A 21,607-nucleotide genomic window follows, 5' to 3' on the forward strand; every position below is an offset into this window, starting at 1 on the left:
TATTTGAGTCAATATATTCAAGTAGCCTTTATTAAAAATAGTATAAGTATGTCACAAGAGGACATAGTAATTTTTTATAAACCCAGTCTTCCTTGATATAAAGAGTTTCCTTTATTAAGAAAGATTTAAATAAAAAAAACTCACTTCTAGGGAAATGTTGTTTTTCGTCCATGTAATTTAGGATCTCATCAAGTGCTAAAAAGGTATTTAAGGAGTAAGACGTGGATTTTTATCCTCCATCACAGCTAACTGTGCTCTTGACAAGTATTCAATATACCCAAACTTACATTTTAGTTATATAAAGCAGTTTAACTATTTTGGTTGTATATTTGTTGACCCTACAGGGTAGTAGAAAATGGTACATGCACAGGCTTTAAAAGTCATATGGACCAGAATTTAAATTCCATTTTCTCTGCCAACGAATTGTTTGTCCTTGACTCAAGTTTATATTTAAGTGACATTTAGTTAATTCACACTGTTGTGCAACCATTACCTCTGTCTAGTTCCACAGCATTTTATGAGGACATTTTTTAACCTAATGCATAATGTCTTTGCATGAGTTATGAAGGAATAAGTTTCCATTCCTTGGTTTTTAAGAGCTTTAAGAAATGGCTTGATGATGATTCTGTTAGGATCTCCCAAGTTTCCTTTCAGTTCTAGTGTATTTTAAAATTATATGGTGAAAATTTGGAGATATGAGTAACATGCTACCCAAACATTGTTAAGTCAACCAGCATTAATTGCTTTCTATTTGCCTGGCATAGAATATTGACTGTCTACAATAAGCAGAAGACACTGTGTTTATATATAGGTGTTTGTAATTCACTTGGAGAACAAGCTACAGATGAAATATATAGAAAAACATGCTTGTTCTTACTTCTGTGATAAACCCCAGACCTTTTAAATGTGTCTGTTCACTTCCTTTGAGGGGACTCCTCCTTAGTTACCAAAAGTTGAAGAATTGTCAAAACAGGGCTACAAAACTGTAAATTTTATATGCTTGTGCACACACACACACACACACACGCACACACATATATGTAACTGTGGTAAATACACATAACATAATATTTACCATCTTAACCATTTTTAAATGTACAGATTAGTAGTATTAAGTACATTCACATTATTGTACAACCAATCTCCCAGACTCTTTTCATCTTGAAAAACTGAACTCTATACCCATTAAACAAAAACTTTCCTTTCCCTTCCTTCCCCATTTGTCCCTGGCAACCACCATTCTATTTTCTATTTCTATGAGCATAGAATAAAGTAGGTACCTCATATAAGTAGAATCATACAGTGTTTGTCTTTTTGTCACTGGTTTATTTCACTTAGCCTAATGTCATCAAGGTTCTTCCATGTTGTAGCATGTGTCAGAATTTCCTTCCTTTTTAAGGGTGAGTAATATTTCATTGTATCTGTATACCACAAATGTTGTTTATCCATTAATCTGTCAGTGGACTCTTGGGTTCTTTCTACCTTTTGTCTGTAGTGAGTAGTACTGCTATGAACATGGGTATACACATACCTCTTAAGAGCCTGCTTTCAATTCTTTCAGTTATATGCCCAGAAGTGGAATGCCTGGATCATATAAGTCAATTTTTAATTTTTTGAGAGCCATAATGTTTTCCATAACATCTGTACCATTTTATATTTCTACCAGCAGTGCATGAGGGTTCCAGTTTGTCCACATCCTTGCTGACACTTGTTATTTTCCATTTTTTTTGTTTATTAGGGTTTTTTGGGGGGGTTAATATTAGCTATCTTAATAGGTGTGAGGTAGAGTAGTATATTTTAAATCAAACTTTAACACAGAGAACATTATTATGGAATGTACAATCTTGTTTTGAGATTATGGGAAAAGTCTAAATTTTAATATTGTGCCAATTGACTCTTTTCTAATCCATTATACCCCTAATGATAGTCCTTGAGGGAGGTTTATGACAGCTTGAGAAGTCAGGAAAACATGCCTGGGTATTGACCAAAACAAAAATCTTTTCGAGGTAGTGTGAAAAAAAGTAAATCACAAAATTTATGTATTTTAGGGGGCTTCCCTGGTGGCGCAGTGGTTGAGAATCCGCCTGCCGATGCAGGAGACACGGGTTCGTGCCCTGGTCCGGGAAGATCCCACATGCCGCGGAGCGGCTGGGCCCGTGATCCATGGCCGCTGAGCCTGCGTGTCCGGAGCCTGTGCTCCGCAACGGGAGAGGCCACAACAGTGAGAGGCCCGCGTACCGAAAAAAAAAAAAAAAAAGATTGGTACAAAGGTGATAGACAGTAAATAGCGGCAGTACTACTGATTGACAATAAGAAATAACTGGATTATTATAATATAGTAGGATAGTTTCTAAGTCAAAAAACCAATTTTGGTAGGACCTACTTATGTTAAAGTACGATATACAGTTAATCCTTGAACAACATAGGTTTGAATTGTAGGAGTACACTTATATGTGAATTTTTTTATAGTAAATACTACAGTACTATACGTGATCAATTGAATCTTCAGATACAGAGGAACCATGTACATGGAGGGCAGACTATAAAGTAATATGCCGATTTTTGACTGCACAGAGGGTTATGGTCCCTAACCTGAGCAATGTCCAAGGGTCAACTGTATAATGACTTATTTATAGTTAGCGTGAGATCCAAAGAGAAAGTGAGTACATGAAATGGTGTTTAATTTACTAAAGCAGAAAAAAATCCGTGAAGTATTTAAACATTATTTTCATTAAAATGGTCAGATTGGAAATATTTTGGTTTTTGAAGGAATTGGCTTCGTTTATCTAAAAATGGTATCATATGGATTAGCTGATTTTTTAGTGATGCTAGAAAGATGACATACCATAAAAAGTAGCATATATTCAAATGCCCAGAATTATTTTCACCATCTTCCCTGTGTAAAATCCAATTGTCCTTTATTTTAATTTTTTTTTCCCAATTGTCCTTTAAACTTCCCATTTTCTGGAATGATCCTTCTAATCTCAGTTTTCTTCCTCCTTTGCCTGCCTAACGCCTGTTTGATAGGTATCTCTTATCAAAAGTTTTCCATTCATCTTTACTCCACAGTTTTGAGTACCTTATTTTTTTTTCTTGTGTGGTATAGCATAGAGCATTTTCTCTCTTATACTTGTCTCTCTATGTTGTAGTCAATCTCTGTTCTTAACCATCTGACCCCTGAGACCATCAGTATGTCTCAGATCGGTAATAGCCAAAGAGAAAAGTTGTTGCTATCATGCTGAGAATTGTACATACCGTGTGTCTTGATATGCCTCTGGGAATGTGAGGCCATTAGGTTGTCTGATGTGAGTCATAGTGAAAAAATATTGGCACCATTGAACCAGACTGTGAGCAACTTGAACCTTCTTTTTCTTTCTCCCATATATAGTAAAGTGTTTGACTTATGTACTTTGTGTGTGTATTTATATAAATAAATATTTATTATATATATAACTATATTTATAGTTATATATTTTAAATGAGGTGAAGAATTTGGATTTTTGCTTTTAAGAAAAATACATGCTGGGACTTCCCTGATGGCACAGTGGTTACGACTCTGCACTCCCAATGCAAGGGGCCCAGGTTCAATCCCTGGTCAGGGAACTAGATCCCACGTGCATGCCACAACTAAGAGTTCTTATGCCACAACTAAGGAGCCCACAAGCCACAACTAAGGAGCCTGCCTGCCGCAACTAAGACCCGACTCAACCAAATAAATAAATAAATATATATATATATATATATATAAAGAAAAATACATGCAGTAGGATCTTAAGTTTTGTATAGAAAGAGTGATAGAGTTGTGATACAGTAAAACTGTGTTATAAGATCATTCTCTTCCTTCTTCCAGAAAAGACATGAGATTGAAGACTCAAAGATGAAGATAGAGGCATAAAATTGTAGTGAAAGGAGAAAGTAAAATCAGGGTGAGGGAATAGTAGAGCCAGATATGAGGCTTTAATATAAACTCTAATTACCTGCACGTTTTCTAAGAGTGGACCACAAACGCAACCCTGAGCTTTTTTTTTTTTAAATATGTTTGCATATTCTTTTTAAAATATATACATAAATTTATTTATTTTTGGCTTTATTTGGTCTTCGTTGCTGAGCAGGCTTTCTCTAGTTGTGGCAAGCGGGGGTTACTCATTGTTGCAGTGCGTGGGCTTCTCATTGAGGTGGCTTCTCTTATTGTGGAGCGCGGGCCCTAGGCACGTGGGCTTCAGTAGTTGTGGCACACAGGCTTGCAACTCTGAGCTTTGTAGCAGCTGATTCAAAAGGGGACAACCTTCCAGTCAGAACTTCACGATGGCTATGAGATCAATCGTCTGTACAACTATTTTGGAGGGGTATGACTAATTTTTTATTTATAAAAATAAAAATAGCTTCAGTCATCAGGGTGTGTTCTATCACATGACTCTGCCTTCCTCCCTATTGGCTTCATTCATAGGTAGGTTTTCTCCACAATGTAGCGTAGCTGGCCTCAGCAGTTCCAGGTCTGTATGGTCTTTATAGCTCCTGATCACAGAGGTTGAGAGTCTTTCTTGGAAGCTCCAGCAAAAGTTCAAGGAACATGCTGATTGGCCCAGCTGGAGTCATGTGCCCATCCTTGACATACTTTTTGTGGCTAAAAGGATGTAATACTGTGGCCAGACTTAGTTTACATTCCAACTTGTAGATGGAGGGGTGATAGCCCCACCCAAACTCAGTGGACAGAGCAGGATCAAAAGGAATGGAATAATGAATGGTTTCCTAAAGAAAGGATTTCTGAATAATAAAGAATAGACATCAGTATAGTATGGTTAGAGAGGTTTTTCTATTAATATAGGCATGAAACAAGAAGGGCCTGGGTGAGGGTTGAGGTGTAATAATGAGATTAAAAGAATAAATTAGAGGAAGATTAATATGTGTATATGTATTTTGTTGAAAGTTTGCATTGTTGGGGAGGGAAGCAGTAGCAAAATCAATTGAAGTTGTTTTAAAATTTTAAAAATTGAAAAAATTTTTGTGATAAAAAACACAATACTGACCAATTTAACCATAAAAATGTAATGTTAAGTATATTCATCTTGTAAAAACAACTGAAGTCTTTGAATTAAGAAATGAGTAAAATAATAGTACTATCAAAAGATTTGAGAGATTTAAAAGGAAAAGCAATTGAGGCTCAAGAGAGGTGGATGTCATAACTACTGATTAAACAGGCCGGACCATAGGTTTCCAAGTCCTGGGGAGCCAATAAAAGAGTCCTGGACAGGTGATTTGCAAGACAAAAGGAGGTCGTGGCAACTTCGGCAGTTGACATCAGCATTAGGCCATAAACACGTCTCAGTAGACCATGGAATCAGTGTAAGGGAGTAGGGTCTGTCTTTCCACCAAGAATAGGCTCTGTCCAGACAGGTGAGAGCAGTTATGGTTACAATGTATATGGGGGAGACAGAAGCAGCCTTTCCCTGCTTGTAACAAATGGGCTCAAATCAGGATTTCAGGAGCAGTTTCTAGAACTGAGATACAGGGAAAAGGCCAAGGGACAAAACCCTTTGCTATTTGATTAGTACTGGCAATAAAAATGAGTTCATATTGATCAGTTAGCTTGGGGTATCTTACATGTTTCTCTGCTTCAGCACAAAATTCCCACAGATGAGAACTTATAGGGCTTACCATGAAGACAGGACAACCTCAAGGGCTAGATACTAAGGATGTATTACAGAAAGATATAGAACTCTGCGTAACAGAAGTGTAAGGACATCCAAGTTCATGATTGGAGCTCATTAAGTGGTTAGGGTTATAGATGTAATTCTGGTAATTTTCATCATAAAGTTAAAATAATGGGATCTAATGTTCTCTCCTATATCATTGGTGTACCTTTAATGAGCCACTGCAAAATAGCAGTACATCTCATCATTTTTGAGTGTTCCACTGTGTGTAGTGCAATATTCAAATTCCACAGGACAAGGCAGATGTTCATCAGCTCTGAAAAAGGGGAAAGGTGTATCCAATATTGCTTTGTATCAGAATTCTGTTCCTTTATTTGCCTTGGAAACCACAGTGAGAGTCTTAACGCTATTTTATGTTTTTGTATTATAGCAAGTTCCCAACCTACAAATTACTTGAATTCCAAAGTTCCACATAAGCAGCTTGCTTAAATTCAATGCATTTTTCAATAGTAATTGTGTTATAAATGACATTTAATTTTCCAGAATAATTCACAAAACCCTTTTAATCCTCAGTTTATCTGAATTGCTGCATGTTAACAAAAACACATTGATTAGCAATGGAATCAAGAGAGATGCAATAACTCTACAGGTTTTTAACAGGAGAGATGAAGGAGAAAAAAAGAGACGATATATATGAGAAAATAATTTTTTCAAGTGGGTTTAACTCAGCTGAAATTTTTTTCAAGTGGGTTTAATAATAAATGAAGAAAAGAAGAACCCAAATTATGCATTAGTCTTTCTGAAGGGCAAGGAAGCTGGTGGTATTTTGGATTATTCCAATCCCTTTGCCAGCCAATAGGTGGTGCTATTGTCATACAACAGTTAAGTTGCTCTAGGCCCAAAGCAAAAGGGGGACGTGGGAAGTATAAAGTGTCAACTCAGTACCATACATGTAAATGGTGCTCAATAAATATGATTCTGCTCATCTTCTAAATGAGTCAGATAATACTGATGAATAAAGCCGCATTAACAAAATATTATTGATAGTTGCTAAATTCGACTAAATTATATGATCTCTAGATGCTGGAAACTTAAAAAGAAGTAGCAAAGAGTAGGAAAAAATATTAAGCTTTATCATTTATTACTACTAAAACAGAATTTTTAAGTCCAATTATTTGATTCTTTTGTAGGTAATATCCTGACATGCATTACCAGTATACTCTTGAATAGAGGCAGTCCCCACTTTTATGTACACAGTAATTTTGGAGATACCCATCTTAAAGTAATATTACCATTTCTCAAATCTTCACTATTTGTAACTTGTTTTTATCTTTTTAAATATCAATGGAAAATAAGGAATAAGTAGGTAAAAACAGCAGAATGAATGGTCTTTATTGCAACCCTGACAAGCAAAATGAGACCAATCTTACCTTTTCATGCTCCTAACAGCCTTCCTTTTGGTGAAATCACAGTTTATTAGCGTCTCTTTCTACTAGTGAATCTGGAGTAGAGAATGAAGGTAAAATTTATGTCATCTAATTTTTTAAAATAAATTTATTTATTTATTTACTTTATTTTTGGCTGCATTGGGTCTTCGCTGCTGTGCGTGGGCTTTCTCTAGTTGTGGCGAGCAGGGGCTACTCTTCGTTGCGGTGCGAGGGCTTCTCATTGCAGTGGCTTCTCTTGTTGCGGAGCACGGGCTCTAGGCGCGCGGGCTTCAGTAGTTGCAGCACACAGACTCAGTAGTTGTGACTCGCAGGCTCTAGAGCGCAGGTTCATTAGTTGTGGCACACGGGCTTAGTTGTTCCGTGGCATGTGGGATGTGGGATCTTCCCAGACCAGGGCTCGAACCCATGTCCCCTGCATTGTCAGGCGGATTCTTAACCACTGCGCCACCAGGGAATCCCTGTGTCATCTAATTTTATAAGTTATTAGCCAAGGTAAAGTTTTGTCATAGAGAAAGTTTAAACTAATGACTAAAATAATGGGGTACTATAAATAAGTTGTTCATGCTGGACTTTTCTTTCCTATCTTTCCTTTCACTGCTTGTGATTGGCCTCAGACTACTGCAATCTCTTCCCCTTCACAGGGGCCTCCAGGTCTAAGGGACTGAAGGAAGTATTGAGAATGCTTCTCCAGTGGAGATGTGCTTCCTTGAGGACCTGTGAATTGAAGAGTTGGTTTTCAGACTCCTCTGTCTCTTCCTAAGGACTTCTTGCTCCAAAGCGAGAGAATGATTTCTTACTGAACTTAATCCTGTCTAAACACTGCAAGCAAGCCTTAAGTCAGGTTCTAGCTTTAAATCATAGCTCCACAACTGAAGTAGACCTATATCACCTTGCGGTATGGAACTGCAGGAAAAATCCTATATTGTCTTACACCTGATTACTCAGGAGTTTGTGACAGATTGCACGTTTAACTATGTGAAAGATATGGTAGGGAGAGAAGCAGTATGATGGTCTTTCTGCTATTCACAAGATCTTGATTTTGTTTAGAGAACCAATATATGTTTATGGATGGATTTCGCAATTTCAGAAGTGCAGTACTTGGTCTGAATCAGTGATTTTCACAGCACTCCTTAGGGCTCTAACAGTGTGAGGGAAGGGGAGGAGAGAAAAGGTAGGTTGTACTTTGGACGCCTGCCTGCCTCAACCAGAGAAGCTCTGCTTTGAACAGTTTCATAAATTCTATTAAAGAAGTTATTTTTAGAGACGAGAGTTTGAAAATTATTGACACCTCTGCCTCTTACCAACTGAGCCTAGTTTTTATACTCAGAAATCTGGTTCACAAATGCTAGTACAGTTCCTGTTAAGCTGATGAATATCAGGTTTTATAAATGATTATGTGGTCTCTTTCTATATCAGAATAGATTTCTGTTCATTAGTAAGTAGTACCTGATGGTAACCAAATTAAATAGATTAATGAAGGGTATTAGTAATTTCACGGACTAATAAATAAATATGTATATTTTAAAATTAAGACATATCACAAAATGTACTTTATTTATTTTCATTAAATTATCCATATTTAAAACTGTCATATATTCTATGAGTTAGTAATGGTAGCTAACAGTGCAGTCCTTGATGCTTTTAAGATCTTTTTTAAAAAATTTATTTTATTTATTTATTTATTTTTGGCTGCATTGTGTCTTCGTTGCTGCGCGTGGGCTTTCTCTAGTTGCGGAGAGCAGGGGCTACTCTTTATTTTTCCTTTTAATTTTATTATTTATTTATTTATTGGCTGTTTTGGGTCTTTGTTTCTGTGCACGGGCTTTCTCTAGTTGCAGCGAGCGGGGGCCACTCTTCATCGCGGTGCACAGGCCTCTCACTGTCGTGGCCTCTCTTGTTGCAGAGCACAGGCTCCAGATGCGCAGGCTCAGTAGTTGTGGCTCACAGGCCTAGTTGCTCTGCGGCATGTGGGATCTTCCCAGACCAGGGCTCGAACCCGTGTCCCCTGCATTGGCAGGTAGACTCTCAACCACTGTGCCCCCAGGGAAGCCCCCGCTTTTAAGATCTTTGATAGATGACCAAGTACCATTTGATTTCTGTGAAACTGGATCTAGAAATCAATCAAATAATCATCCATATCATATACATTTCAAATGTGAAAATAAAGTATGGGCTAGGCCCAAGCTTTACAAGTGGCATAATTTTATAATTCCCTAAATTCTGATAATATTTGCCACTTTTAAAAATTAATTCCTTCAGTTTCTCTCTTTAGCTCTCTATTGACAGCCCCAAGTGTTCAAGTTGGATTCGCAAAGTGGAAATCAAATACTTGATTATATTGGTTTATACAACACTGTGCGTGTTTGCTAATTTTGAGAGGAGAAAATATTCTTCCTTTTTTTATTAAGGGTGTACCATATAGGAATTTGCTTGGTTTAGTTAGCAACTTTCACTATAAAATGAAAATTTTTTTCCAGTCAGTCATAAATTTCCTCATTATAAGATAGTCTTTTTAAAACCTGGAATTTCCATATGATAATAGCTTAAAGCCTATTTAATTTGGCTACAAAAATTTTTTACCCCCCCCTTTACTTTCCTTCCTTTTTTATGTGTATTTAAGACATTTAACTCATCTGTCATGATTCAGATGTAGTCACAGCAGAATCACCTAATGTTAGTTTTTTGTGTTATTTTCTTAAATGCTCAAATTCTCAATATAAATATACTTCATACATTGAAGATAATTTAGCTTTACAAAGAACTGTAGAATGTATTAGATGAATAAAGTACTTTCAAGATACTGATTTCCTACACATCAATCAAAACCTGAAATGGCTGCTTCTCTTTCAGCTCTTCAAAGTGAACACATTGTTACATGGACTAAATAGTATGACTCTATCATTTGAATTTTTCTTTTTAATGATTACCTCTTTGGGGGGGTGAGGGGCAAGTGTAATACAGCTGCACTTTTTCTGAGAATCAAAAATTCCTTTCAGTTTAGAAAATAAATGATTTTTTACATAACATTTAAGTGTTTTTATTTTTAAAAACAATAATTTTCAATGTTTGATTTCCACAGTAATGGAAAGGCAGTAAATGAAGTAAAATACTAGACATTTCTAAGACTTATGTGCTTGATTTGGGACTAGAATCAGAAAACCTATTTAATTTTTGACTTTGAATCTTTCTAGATTATTGTAATAGACTCTTTTAATATATATTTGTTGGTTGAATAAAATTTTGGAACTTTAAATTTTTGTTTGCTTATAATATTACTATGGAACTCTTAAAAAAATAAATAGTAAATAAGAGTTTATTGTCTATGTGGAAAGCACAGATACAATTTGCATTAGATTCATCTTTTTTCTTAAATTGTGATATTCTTCCTATGTACTTTCAGACCTAAATTTTATTTATGGCTTTTGAAAAATTGATGAAGTCAGATTTAAACAAAAGAATATTGGTGTGCTATAAACTTGCCACAAAATGTCTACGCTAATACAGGAAATAGGTCCCTTGGGATTTTTCTGCTGTTTTTCCGGGTGTAGTTTAAGACCTTTCAGCTTTTGGGTCCTGAAAAGTTAAACCATATTATATAAAGCATTTTAGAATAACCAAGTATTTTATATAATTTTGGATTTTCTAAGATAGAAGAAGCTGAGATTCCTTATGGGAAAACTGTAAGAATGGGAAAGCTAATAAGATTTTAGGTAGTCCATTGAACTAGTTGGCAGTCTTAAAAATTCTGAAAGCTTATCTGGAAGTTCTCTTTAATTGCTTTTGAAAAAGTATTACCTGCTGAGACCTGCTGAGACAGTCTTCCATGCTCACATAAATATATGTAGAATATGTCAAATTATAGACTCATCACATTTTCAAGTAGGAATGCCTCATTTGATCACTATGGGAAAATAATAGCTTATGATAGTTATGAATAAAATGTTAGTTTTTAATTGGATATCTGTAATGATACCGTGTGCAAACTTTGTAAATGCTAATTTTAAAATGCGTACTGTTGGGAGTCAGAAAAATGCTTAGGTACAAATACTGGCTATACTACTTTAATTAGCCATGTATATTTGGATAATCTCATCACCCGATGCCTCTTTTTCCTCATCTCTAAAAGATTGTTTTAAAGATAAGAGATAACATATGAAAGGCACCTAAACTTTGCCTGGTACATAGAAGGTTCTTAATTTTAAAAATGCTACGTCTGAGTAACTTCAGTCAAATTATGCTTTAAGTCATACAGGAAAATGACTTTCAGTGTAAGGATTCTTATTTTAGTACTCTTAATTGATGTTTTTTAAAAAAATTTACAACGGTTCAGAATAACAAGGTTTAAAGTCCCCAAATCTAACATATGTAGTATGGTTCTTGGCTTTCAATAGCCCTTGCTTTCATATATTATGCGTTGACACTTCTAAGCCTCCTTTTGTATGCAAAATTCAGCCTTTTATACATCACCACACAAACTGACTTAGAATTATCACCTGGTTTGCACTGATCTCTGCCACTGGGGTAAAGGGCCAGACATCAGTCAGACAGAAAGGGTCTTACCTTGGCCATCCTACCTACTTCATTACCATTCCCAAGCCAGGGGCTCCTGTCAGGCATCAAAAGCCTGAATCTTGCTTGTTTTCAGGGGGATAGCTGTCTCAGAGATGTGTCACTTTACTCAGCCCAATCTCTCTTTCTACCCCAAAAGTCACCTCTGAATTCCATTCATCTCTCCTTGCAGTGCCCCACCAGTGGGAAATATTGGGCTGGAAGTAGACAGCTGGTTGAAAACCCTCACCAAGATCACACGTGCTAGTGGGTCACAACCAATATAGGCCTTCACCTTTGATTTGGTACTGATGGAAGAAAATTCCTTTTCTACTATAATAGATATCTTGTGAGTTCTGATGCTTCAATATTTAAAGATTAAATCCTGCTTAAATATTTTCCCTGGCCTGTGTGGATGGATTAAGGAAGGAGCAGTGGCCCAGGGAAGGAGAGATGTCTAAGTCTGCTGTTTCATTCTTCTGGACCATTGGTGTCACCTGCCTCAGACTGGTACCTGTCAAGGGTCTTACTCATCAGTAGGATCACTAAGACCCTAGGAAGGCAGTATTTGAGGTACCAAATTAGACATTTTATAAATTTCTAACCCAACCATCCTTTTAATGTGTAAGTCTTGTTCAGCTTTCTAATGTGTAAGAACACACTGTAGGTAGAGGAAAGGAAAATTATTTCTAAATAAAAAAATAAAAGACAAAATCTCCTGCCATTAATGATTCTTGCAAGAACCATTCTTTATCAAGATGGTCACAAAATGATGATTTTCCAGCTCTGGCACTTGCTGCACATTTACTGTTTAGCACTGTGGTAAGCAACAGCTCCTTTATCTCTATTTATTTATTTATCCATCTATTTATCTATATCTTTAGTAGTTTGCCTTTATGGGTTCCTTTTTTTTTTTTTCCCAGTGGTATATAGTTCTTAAGCATTTTGGTCTCAGGATCCTTTTAAACTCTTCACGATTATTGAAAAAGCTTTGTTTATGAGATATATATTAATATTTATCATATTGAAACTGAAACAGAATTTTTAAAGTGTTTAATTCATTAAAAATAACCCTAATAAATGTAATAAATGCTTACAGATAGAATATATTTTTGATCAGAAGTAAGTATACTTTCCAAAACAGAAACATTTAGAGAAAAGAGTAGCATTGCTTTGTTTTACAGATCCCCTAATGTGTGGCTTAATAAAAGACAGCTAGATTTTTCGTATCTGTTTCCTCATTCAGTATGTTACTATATCACATATCATGTAGCCTCTGGAAAACTCCACTGTACATTCATGAAAAAATCAAAGTGAAAGAGACAAATAACATCTTAGTATTATTAAAATAGGTTTGGCCTCACAGACACCTTAAAAGAGTCATAAGTACCCCTCAGACTTCCCTATCACACTTTGACAATTGCTTGTCTATAATTCCTGGATTATTTTGGTGCTCAGGTTATCCCAGATTTAGCCAGTGTCAGCTAAGCTGGCCCTTAAGCTGGCCCTTAAGTCCTTGTGATAGGCCCCTATTATCATTATTATCATTGTTTTTTTCTTTCTTTTTTTTTTTTTTTGAGAATGCTTGTTTTCTGACATAGCAAGATGCTCCAGGCTCATCTTGAACCCACCCTGCCTTAGGCCTGGAATCAGTCATTTTCCTGAGGAATCCTGATTTCTTTTGGTGGATAGTGGCGTAGAGGTCAAGATTTGGGCTCTAGGGGTCCTTATTGCTATTAGGGTCTTTGCTTCTAGGCTCTTTCTGCAAATAGAACCAGGAAAATATATACATACGTATACATGGAAATACATATATCTGTGTATAAATACTTATCTATCTTATTTATCATAAGTAACTGATATCTCCAGTTTCAATCTGACCCCTGTACTTTTTTTTGTTTGTTTCTTTTGCGGTACGCGGGCCTCTCACTGTTGTCGCCTCTCCCGTTGCGGAGCACAGGCTCCGGACGCGCAGGCTCAGCGGCCATGGCTCACGGGCCCAGCCTCTCCGCGGCATGTGGGATCTTCCCGGACCGGGACACGAACCCGTATCCCCTGCATCGGCAGGCGGACTACTCAAGCACTGCGCCACCAGGGAAGCCCCCCCTGTACTTTTTTACCTTTCCCCATAACATATCTGTATGTCCTTCCACAATGAGAACCCTGCTCCCAATAACATTAACACATTTACTCATTTGCTGAATCATATATCTAGAGTAGTTTCGGAATTGCCTCGCCCATACCACTACAGAAAACAAACATGCTACAAACAGTTCAGGATGTGTTTGCAGTTCTTTTTCTTCCTGAAACTTAGGGTACATAGGCACATACCACTTTCTTTTCTTTCCCCATTCAGTGTGGTTATGTTATTAGTCTGAAATAAAGTTGGGTTTATTCGTTTCAGTTTACTTTCATTTCCTTTTTTTTCCCCTTTCACATCCATGTTGATTTAATTTTTTGAATATACAGAACATTAGCATGCTTTCAAACTTATTGAGAAGTATATAGTCAGACAAGTACCACTCCCTTCCTACTTCTAAGATCTTTGCCCTCTTCTTTCAAACCTAACATAAGATCCTAACAAACCTAACGTAAAATCCTGTGTACATAACATAGGATTTTATGAAATGAAGGGTAAACACAATCCAAGCAAGACTTTGATGTTCATCAGCCGTTTCCTATCCGCAGGGATTTCTTACTGATATGTTGGTTCCTATGCCCTGTATCACTGTATGTTCTGCTGGACCTGTCTCTATAGACCAGTGTGGTTTTCGAAATGCGGTGTACAAGATGACTTCAGCAGGTACAAAGGCAACCTGTTACATTTTTAAGATATATCTATTTTATGTATGTTTGAACACAAAATACAACCAGTGTATTTAGTCAATGATTTCATGGGGTTTTGTTGGGGGGGTAAAGTAAAAAGTGAATATTGAAGAAAAAAGGAAGCCAAATTAAAGAAAAATATTAGGAACATAATACTACAAAGTGTGACCAAAATTGCAAAGCTGGCAGTTGAATGACTGAAGTTGAGGACTCTCTGCTCTAGTTCCTCTTTCCCGAGTCTGTGACCAGCGTTCTTACTCTATTCCGAAAAGCAGTAGAACAGATGAAATCCGTCTTTTACCTAAACCCATCATCTACCTGAAAGGGAATCTTGCCGTTTTTTCTTTTAACTGAATGGATTCCATATTTTTTTAAATAAAGGAATAGGAAATCTGCTATCATCATAGGGCAATTAGTTCAATGGCAGGTAGCTTTAAATTTTTTTAAGTTTGGGAAATTGTACTGTTACTTACACAGTCTTTAAATCCGTATACCATTGATCATTATGATCTACCTGAATTCAAACTTTTATTTTGACTGTTTTAATTAAATCTAATATTGTTTAATATTAAGTAAAACACCCTGTAAATATGGTGTTTTAGTTAATACTCATTGAGTACACCATTGTCAATTGTTTATTGTTGTATTACGACTTATTAAACCTATACATATATTAGATTAAAAGTTTTTGTTATTAAGTTAATTTTTTTTAAATTTATTTATTTTATTTATTTATCTTTGGCTGCTTTGGGTCTTCATTGCTGCGTGCGGGCTTTCTCTAGTTTCAGCGAGAGGGGGCTACTCTTCATTGCAGTGCATGGGCTTCTCCTTGCGGTGGCTTCTCTTGTTGAGGAGTACAGGCTCTAGGCTTGCGAGCTTCAGTAGCTGTGGCTCATGGGCTCTAGAGCTCAGGCTTAGTAGTTGTGGCACACAGACTTAGTTGCTCCACGGCATGTGGGATCTTCCCGGACCAGAGCTCGAACCCATGTCCCCTGCATTGGCAGGCAGATTCTTAACCACTCCACCACCAGGGAAGTCCCTAAGTTAATTTTTAAATGTAAATTAGACCCTAAAATTTTGACACTTTAGTTAGTACTTAAATTTGCTCCATTTACTAGATGGAAATTTTTTTTGCTATGAGAAGTTGGATTGTCTTTACAACTCTTGCATGAAAGCATATTAGAATGAGCAAGTGTACAACTTGTGCATAATTTCTTACTCAGTGGGAGGCATAAGTTTTATTCCCAATTCATAAAAGTTGTACAGAGTGGAGTAGTCTTAAAACAATTTATTTGGAGGGAAAAGCCCATCTCTGATTACCAAGAGTTTATTCAATAAATTAATGGCCTTATTTTATATTGCTAAAGATGTGTACATGCATTTCATAAACGTTTGATTTCATCTATTTGTAAACAAAGGTTTTTTTTCAGCAATTATCTGTGACTAACTCATGAATTACTCTTCCTGTCTTTCCATATACACACAAATAGGTATGAATTTTGATTCTTAACACTCTTAGGATACCTTAAATGAAGTTTATAAACTTGAGGGTAGGAATAAAAAGTTAATTTTTATGTCATAGACATATAGATATACTTACTTATATATGCATTTAGTGGTGCTGCTGGAAATGGTAGACGTCTCTGTTCTCTCCCTATGCACTAAATTGCATTGACATACACTTAAAAGCTTATAGAACACACATGTACTTTCAGAAGGCCATCTGTTAGCATTTCGTATTTTAGACGATAATTTTCTTTTCTGTACTTGTTATTGCTAAAAAGATATACTTACATCCTGGTATTTAGATAAGGAATATATGAAGACAGATATTTTGACTTTTTCAAACATTTTGAAAATTGTCATATAAACATACTTTAGTAAATTTAGTCTATGCTAAATTTATGGTAACTTGTTATTATGATGTGTTTATATATGTGGATATAAATAGCATTTTAGTAAAAATATATGTATATATGTTGAGCCTCTGCTATGAGAGTAATGCAGCTGTCATTGTTAGAGGCTCCTTTTACCCTAATTCTTGTCCCTACAACCTGGGGACTTTACTACTAATCCCTTGTCCTGCTGTGTATTTATTGGATAAGATAAGCAAAAGGTAACTCCTCTTTATAAAACTTGGAGAACCTCTGTATTAGGATTAAATCAGCCCAGTTAAATGAGTCCATGATAAAATGCAGAGATTCCCTGAGCTCATCTCAGAGTTATTAGCCATTAATGGCTTGTCTAGGAAATCCTAGCCTTTCACTTACGATTACTAAGGCAGAGGAAATAAAACTAGCCACTCAGTATTCTTAGGCTACCCTTTTGTGGCTCCCTTTCTCCTGCACAGTCACTCCTAGAAATTTCCTTGTCTGCAATTGAAGGTTTTTTTTTTTAGCCGTACCTTCCTTGCGGCATGCAGGATCTTAGTTCCACGACCAGGGATGGAACCCATGCTCCCTGCATTGGGAGCTCAGAGTCTTAATCACTGGACTGCCAGGGAAGTCCCGAAGGAATTATTTAATGTAGAATTTCAGGTAGTTTAAGAGAAAGATTTGCAGGCAACAAAGTCAGTTTCTTGAATTATGTGGCCCAGTCTATTTGGCATAGTGTATGGTTGGCCTAGGAGTGGGAAGAGAAAGTGGTATTTCAAGGCCCAGATTTCTCTCCCTGACTGGTCTGACCATTGTTAAGCCATATTTCTCCTCTCATCATTACCTACCAATACCTTCTCTGTTTTAGCCTGCATTCCCTGGAGTAGGCAGGCACATTTGTTAACTGTTGGGAAGTAGAAACTTACCTGGTTTCCTCAGGATCAAAGTTTCAGTGACAGGGCTTCCCTGGTGGCGCAGTGGTTGAGAGTCCGCCTGCCGATGCAGGGGACGCGGGTTCGTGCCCCGGTCCGGGAGGATCCCACATGCCGCGGAGCGGCTGGGCCCATGAGCCATGGCCGCTGGGCCTGCGTGTCTGGAGCCTGCGCTCCGCAACGGGAGAGGCCACAACAGTGAGAGGCCCGCGTACCACAAAAAAAAAAAAAAAAAAAAAAAAAAAGTTTCAGTGACAAAGTAATATGTTTTGAAATCACCATTTTGACAAAGCTGCTGCTGCTTTTTTTTTTTTTTTTTGCTGCTGCTTCTTTGAAAGGATATAATCAAGACTTTTTTTTCTAATTGATATATAGTTGTTTTACAATATTGTGTTAGTTTCAGGTGTACAGCAAAGTGTTTCACTTTTATATATATGTATATATATATATATATATACTTTTCAGATTGTTTTCCATTATACCTTATCATAAGATATTGAATATAGTTCCCTGTGCTATACAGTAAATTCTTGTTGCTTATCTATTTTATGTATAGTAGTTTGTACCTATTAATCCCATATTCCTAATTAATCCTTCCTTTTCCTCCCTTTCCCCTTTGGTAACCATAAGTTTGTTTTCTATGTCTGTGAGTCTTTCTGTTTTGAAAATAAGTTCATTTGTATTAGTTTTTAGATTCCACAAATTAATGATATCATATGGTATTTGTCTTTCTCTTTCTGACTTATTTCACTTAGTATGATAATCTCTAGGTCCATCCAAGTTGCTGCAAAAGGCAATATTTCATTCTTTTTTGTGACCAAGTAATATTCCATAGTGTATATATATATACCACATCTCCTTTATCCATTCATCTGTTGATGGACGCTTAGGTTACTTCCATATTTGGCTATTGTAAATAGTGCTGCTATGAACATTGTAGTATATTTATCTTTTCAAATTAGAGTTTTCATCTTTTCTGGATATATGCCAGAAGTGGGATTGCTGGGTTGTATGATAACTCTGTTTTTAGTTTTTTAAGGAACCTCCATATTATTTTCCATAGTGGGGCCATGAATGTTGATTCCCTTAGGCAGTAGCGCAGCCACTGGCACCTCTAATATATATACCTGCAGAGTTTGAAGGAGTCAAACATTCTGTTGTTTATTAAAATGTTTTTTATTGGCCTGCAAATTAATTGGCTTCTCTTTTTCTGTACACAGAATCTAGACTTATTCTACCAAAATTAATTTTGCATACTATGTAGGAAATTTAAAATTTCTGAAGTAGTTTAGAAACTGCTTTTTCCTAATATACCTAATTCTAAATAGAATCTATTCTTTTCCCTGTTAATTCTCTTATCATAGGAGGAAGTGTGTAATATCTAAAAAAATATTTTGTGTAGTAACTACTGTGTCATGGGTTCATTTTAAAATGTAATAATCACTTTTGTCTTACAGGACAAACTATTCGAGAGAAAAGAATTGTAGAATCAGCAAATAAAAGAGAAACAGACAATGAAGTAGGAGATATCCCAACAGAATGGGAAGGTAAGTTTCTGCTTTTAGTAGCATCTTCTGGAAGGCAAATAGTTTATACACAAAATCAATAAGAACATAACATTATTTCATGTTCTTTGCAAAAACTTTTACAATCTGAATCCATGAAACTTTTTTTAAACTTTGCATTTCTTTGAAAGTTGGAAGGTGCTACATTTTAGTAAGGGAATATAGTGAAAAGAACTATGAAGCATTAGCAGAGCTGGGACTAGGGTGAGGCAAGCAAAGCTTCTTAGATGCAGAAGTGAAGAAGGCATTCACTTTGATATGCTGGCCCTGCACTTATACAACCTCAGGATTTGAATTCTCTTTCTGGCACTCTACCTACATGAACGTGGGAAAGTAACTCATACCTCTCAGTCTTCGTTTCCTCTTTTATAAATTGTGGATAATACTTGCTGTAGATGCCATTTGGAATATTTGTTCACCTTACAGTGACCCCATTAACTGCCCCCATGTTTAGACAAGGATGGACACTTGATCCCTGTCAGGACTTTGGAATTAAGGTAAAAAAAGGAAAGAAAGAGAAAATAGTAGCAGTCTTTCCATAAGGCTGGAATAGTATCATATGATCTTGGTAGCACATGGGTGGCTATCTTCAATCCACTATCTAAACTTTGTTGCAGAAAAAAAACTTCTTTGTCTACTAAGAAGAAAATGGAAACCAGTCTGCAGAGAAGTACAGTTAACCCTCGAACAACACAGGTGTTTGTTTTTTGTTTTGCTTTTTTTTTTTGTTTTGAACAACACAAATTAGAAGCAGGTCCACTTATATGCATATTTTTTTTCAGTAAGTTCATACTATGGTATTACAGGATCCGTGGTTGGTTGAATCTGCAGATGTGGAACTGCAGATATGGAAGTCCAACTGTTAAGTTATAGGTGGATTTTTGACTGCGAGGGGGTCAGTGCCCCTAATCCCTGTGTTGTTCAAGAGTCCACTCTATGTAGCAAGGCAGAGAATATTTCCTAGGTTTTCAGCAACTTTCCAATTCCCAGTTCCATTTCTTTCTGAATGAAGTTCATCTGCAAGTCTGCCTTCAGGTTCTAAGTGCCATCCCACATCTGTGTTATAAATTTCCCCTTTTTTTCTTACCAGTTCTTAGCCTAGTGCTTGGCGCATAGGAAGACACATAGTAAGTGCTCAGTAAGTATATATTAAATACTTGAAATGTAGCTTGAGTTAACCCTTGTTATTTGCAACTAAAAGAACCTGAACTAAAATACCAATACCTATCTTATATATCACTTAACATTTGTCAAGTGTTTACCTGTATACTTGGTATTATGCCATTGCTTTACAATCATTTTATTGTTTTAATTATCACAATAACCCTATGAGGTAGACACTGTAGTTATACCCATTTAATAGATAGGGAGGGCTTCCCTGGTGGCACAGTGGTTGAGAGTCCGCCTGCCGATGCAGGGTATGCAGGTTTGTGCCCCAGTCTGGGAAGATTCCACATGCCGCGGAGCGGCTGGACCCGTAAGCCATGGCCGCTGAGCCTGTGCGTCCAGAGCCTGTGCTCCGCAATGGGAGAGGCCACAACAGTGAGAGACCCACATACCACACACACACAAAAAATAGATAGGGAATCTAAGTTCTAGAAAGATGAGATAAACTGCCTGGGTAATACAGCTACACACTGTAAGCAGTGGACCCTTTGCTTCCTGGTGGGTTTAGCATTATACCTAACATATGATAGCTATAGGCATTGAGTTATTTTTATGTCAGCATGTGAGTGTAAATATTTCCCTGGACATATCTTTTCCATTTTTCTTTATTAGCTATGAAAATAGTAGAACTATGAGAAAAGAACATTAAAATGGGTAGATACCAGGGACTTTTTGAAGAAATACAGAATATAAACGGGCAATGTCCAGGAGTAATTGAGCTTTCTTTCTCTTTTTTAAAAAATATTTATTTATTTAATTTTTTTTTTAACATCTTTATTTGAGTATAACTGTTTTACAATAGTGTGTTAGTTTCTCTTTTACAACAAAGTGAATCAGTTATACATATACATATGTTCCCATAACTCTTCCCTCTTTTGTCACCCTCCCTCCCACCCTCCCTATCCCACCCCTCTAAGTGGTCACTAAGTACAGAGGTGAACTCCCTGTGCTATGCTGTAGCTTCCCACTAGCTATCTAATTTACATTTGGTAGTGTGTATATGTCCCTGCCACTCTCTCACATCGTCACAGCTTACCCTTCCCCCTCCCCATATCCTCAAGTCCATGCTCTAGTAGGTCTGTGATTTATTCCCATCCTACCACTAATCTCTTCATGACATTTTTTTTTTTTTTTTTAGATTCCATATATATGTGTTAGCATACGGTATTTGTTTTTGCCTTCTGACTTACTTCACTCTGTATGACAGATTCCAGGTCTATCCACCTCATTACAAATAACTCAGTTTGGCTGCATTGGGTGTTAGTTGCAGCATGTGGGATCTTCGTTGAGGCATGCAGTATCTTTCATTGCGGTGCAGGGTCTTCATTGTGGCCCACAGGTTTCTCTCTAGTTGTGGCGCGCAGGCTCCAGGGCATGGGCTCTGTAGTTTGCAGCACACAAGCTCTCTCGTTGAGGCACATGAGCTCAGTAGTTGTGGCACGCAGGCTTAGTTGCCCCTCAGCATGTGGGATCTTAGTTCCCCTACCAGGCATCGAACCCATGCCCCCTGCGTTGGAAGGCCGATTCTTTACCACTGGATCACCGGGAAAGTCCCTGAGCTTTTTTATTTTAACAGACTCTCCAATGTTATAAGCG

At 36.9% G+C, this 21,607-nt stretch overlaps 1 protein-coding gene across 1 annotated transcript in view; it reads left to right on the top strand.

Annotated features, from left to right (window-relative positions):
* NDUFAF2 (NADH:ubiquinone oxidoreductase complex assembly factor 2) overlaps window positions 1–21,607 on the top strand; it is a 182,070-nt gene that overhangs the window by 91,272 nt on the left and 69,191 nt on the right. Inside the window, exon 2 of the mRNA XM_059060989.2 lies at window positions 18,737–18,826. Coding sequence (XP_058916972.1) covers window positions 18,737–18,826 — 90 coding nt within the window. The remainder of the gene's footprint in view (window positions 1–18,736; window positions 18,827–21,607) is intronic.

The sequence above is a fragment of the Kogia breviceps genome, chromosome 4, assembly GCF_026419965.1.
Source record: "Kogia breviceps isolate mKogBre1 chromosome 4, mKogBre1 haplotype 1, whole genome shotgun sequence".
NCBI lineage: Eukaryota > Metazoa > Chordata > Mammalia > Artiodactyla > Physeteridae > Kogia > Kogia breviceps.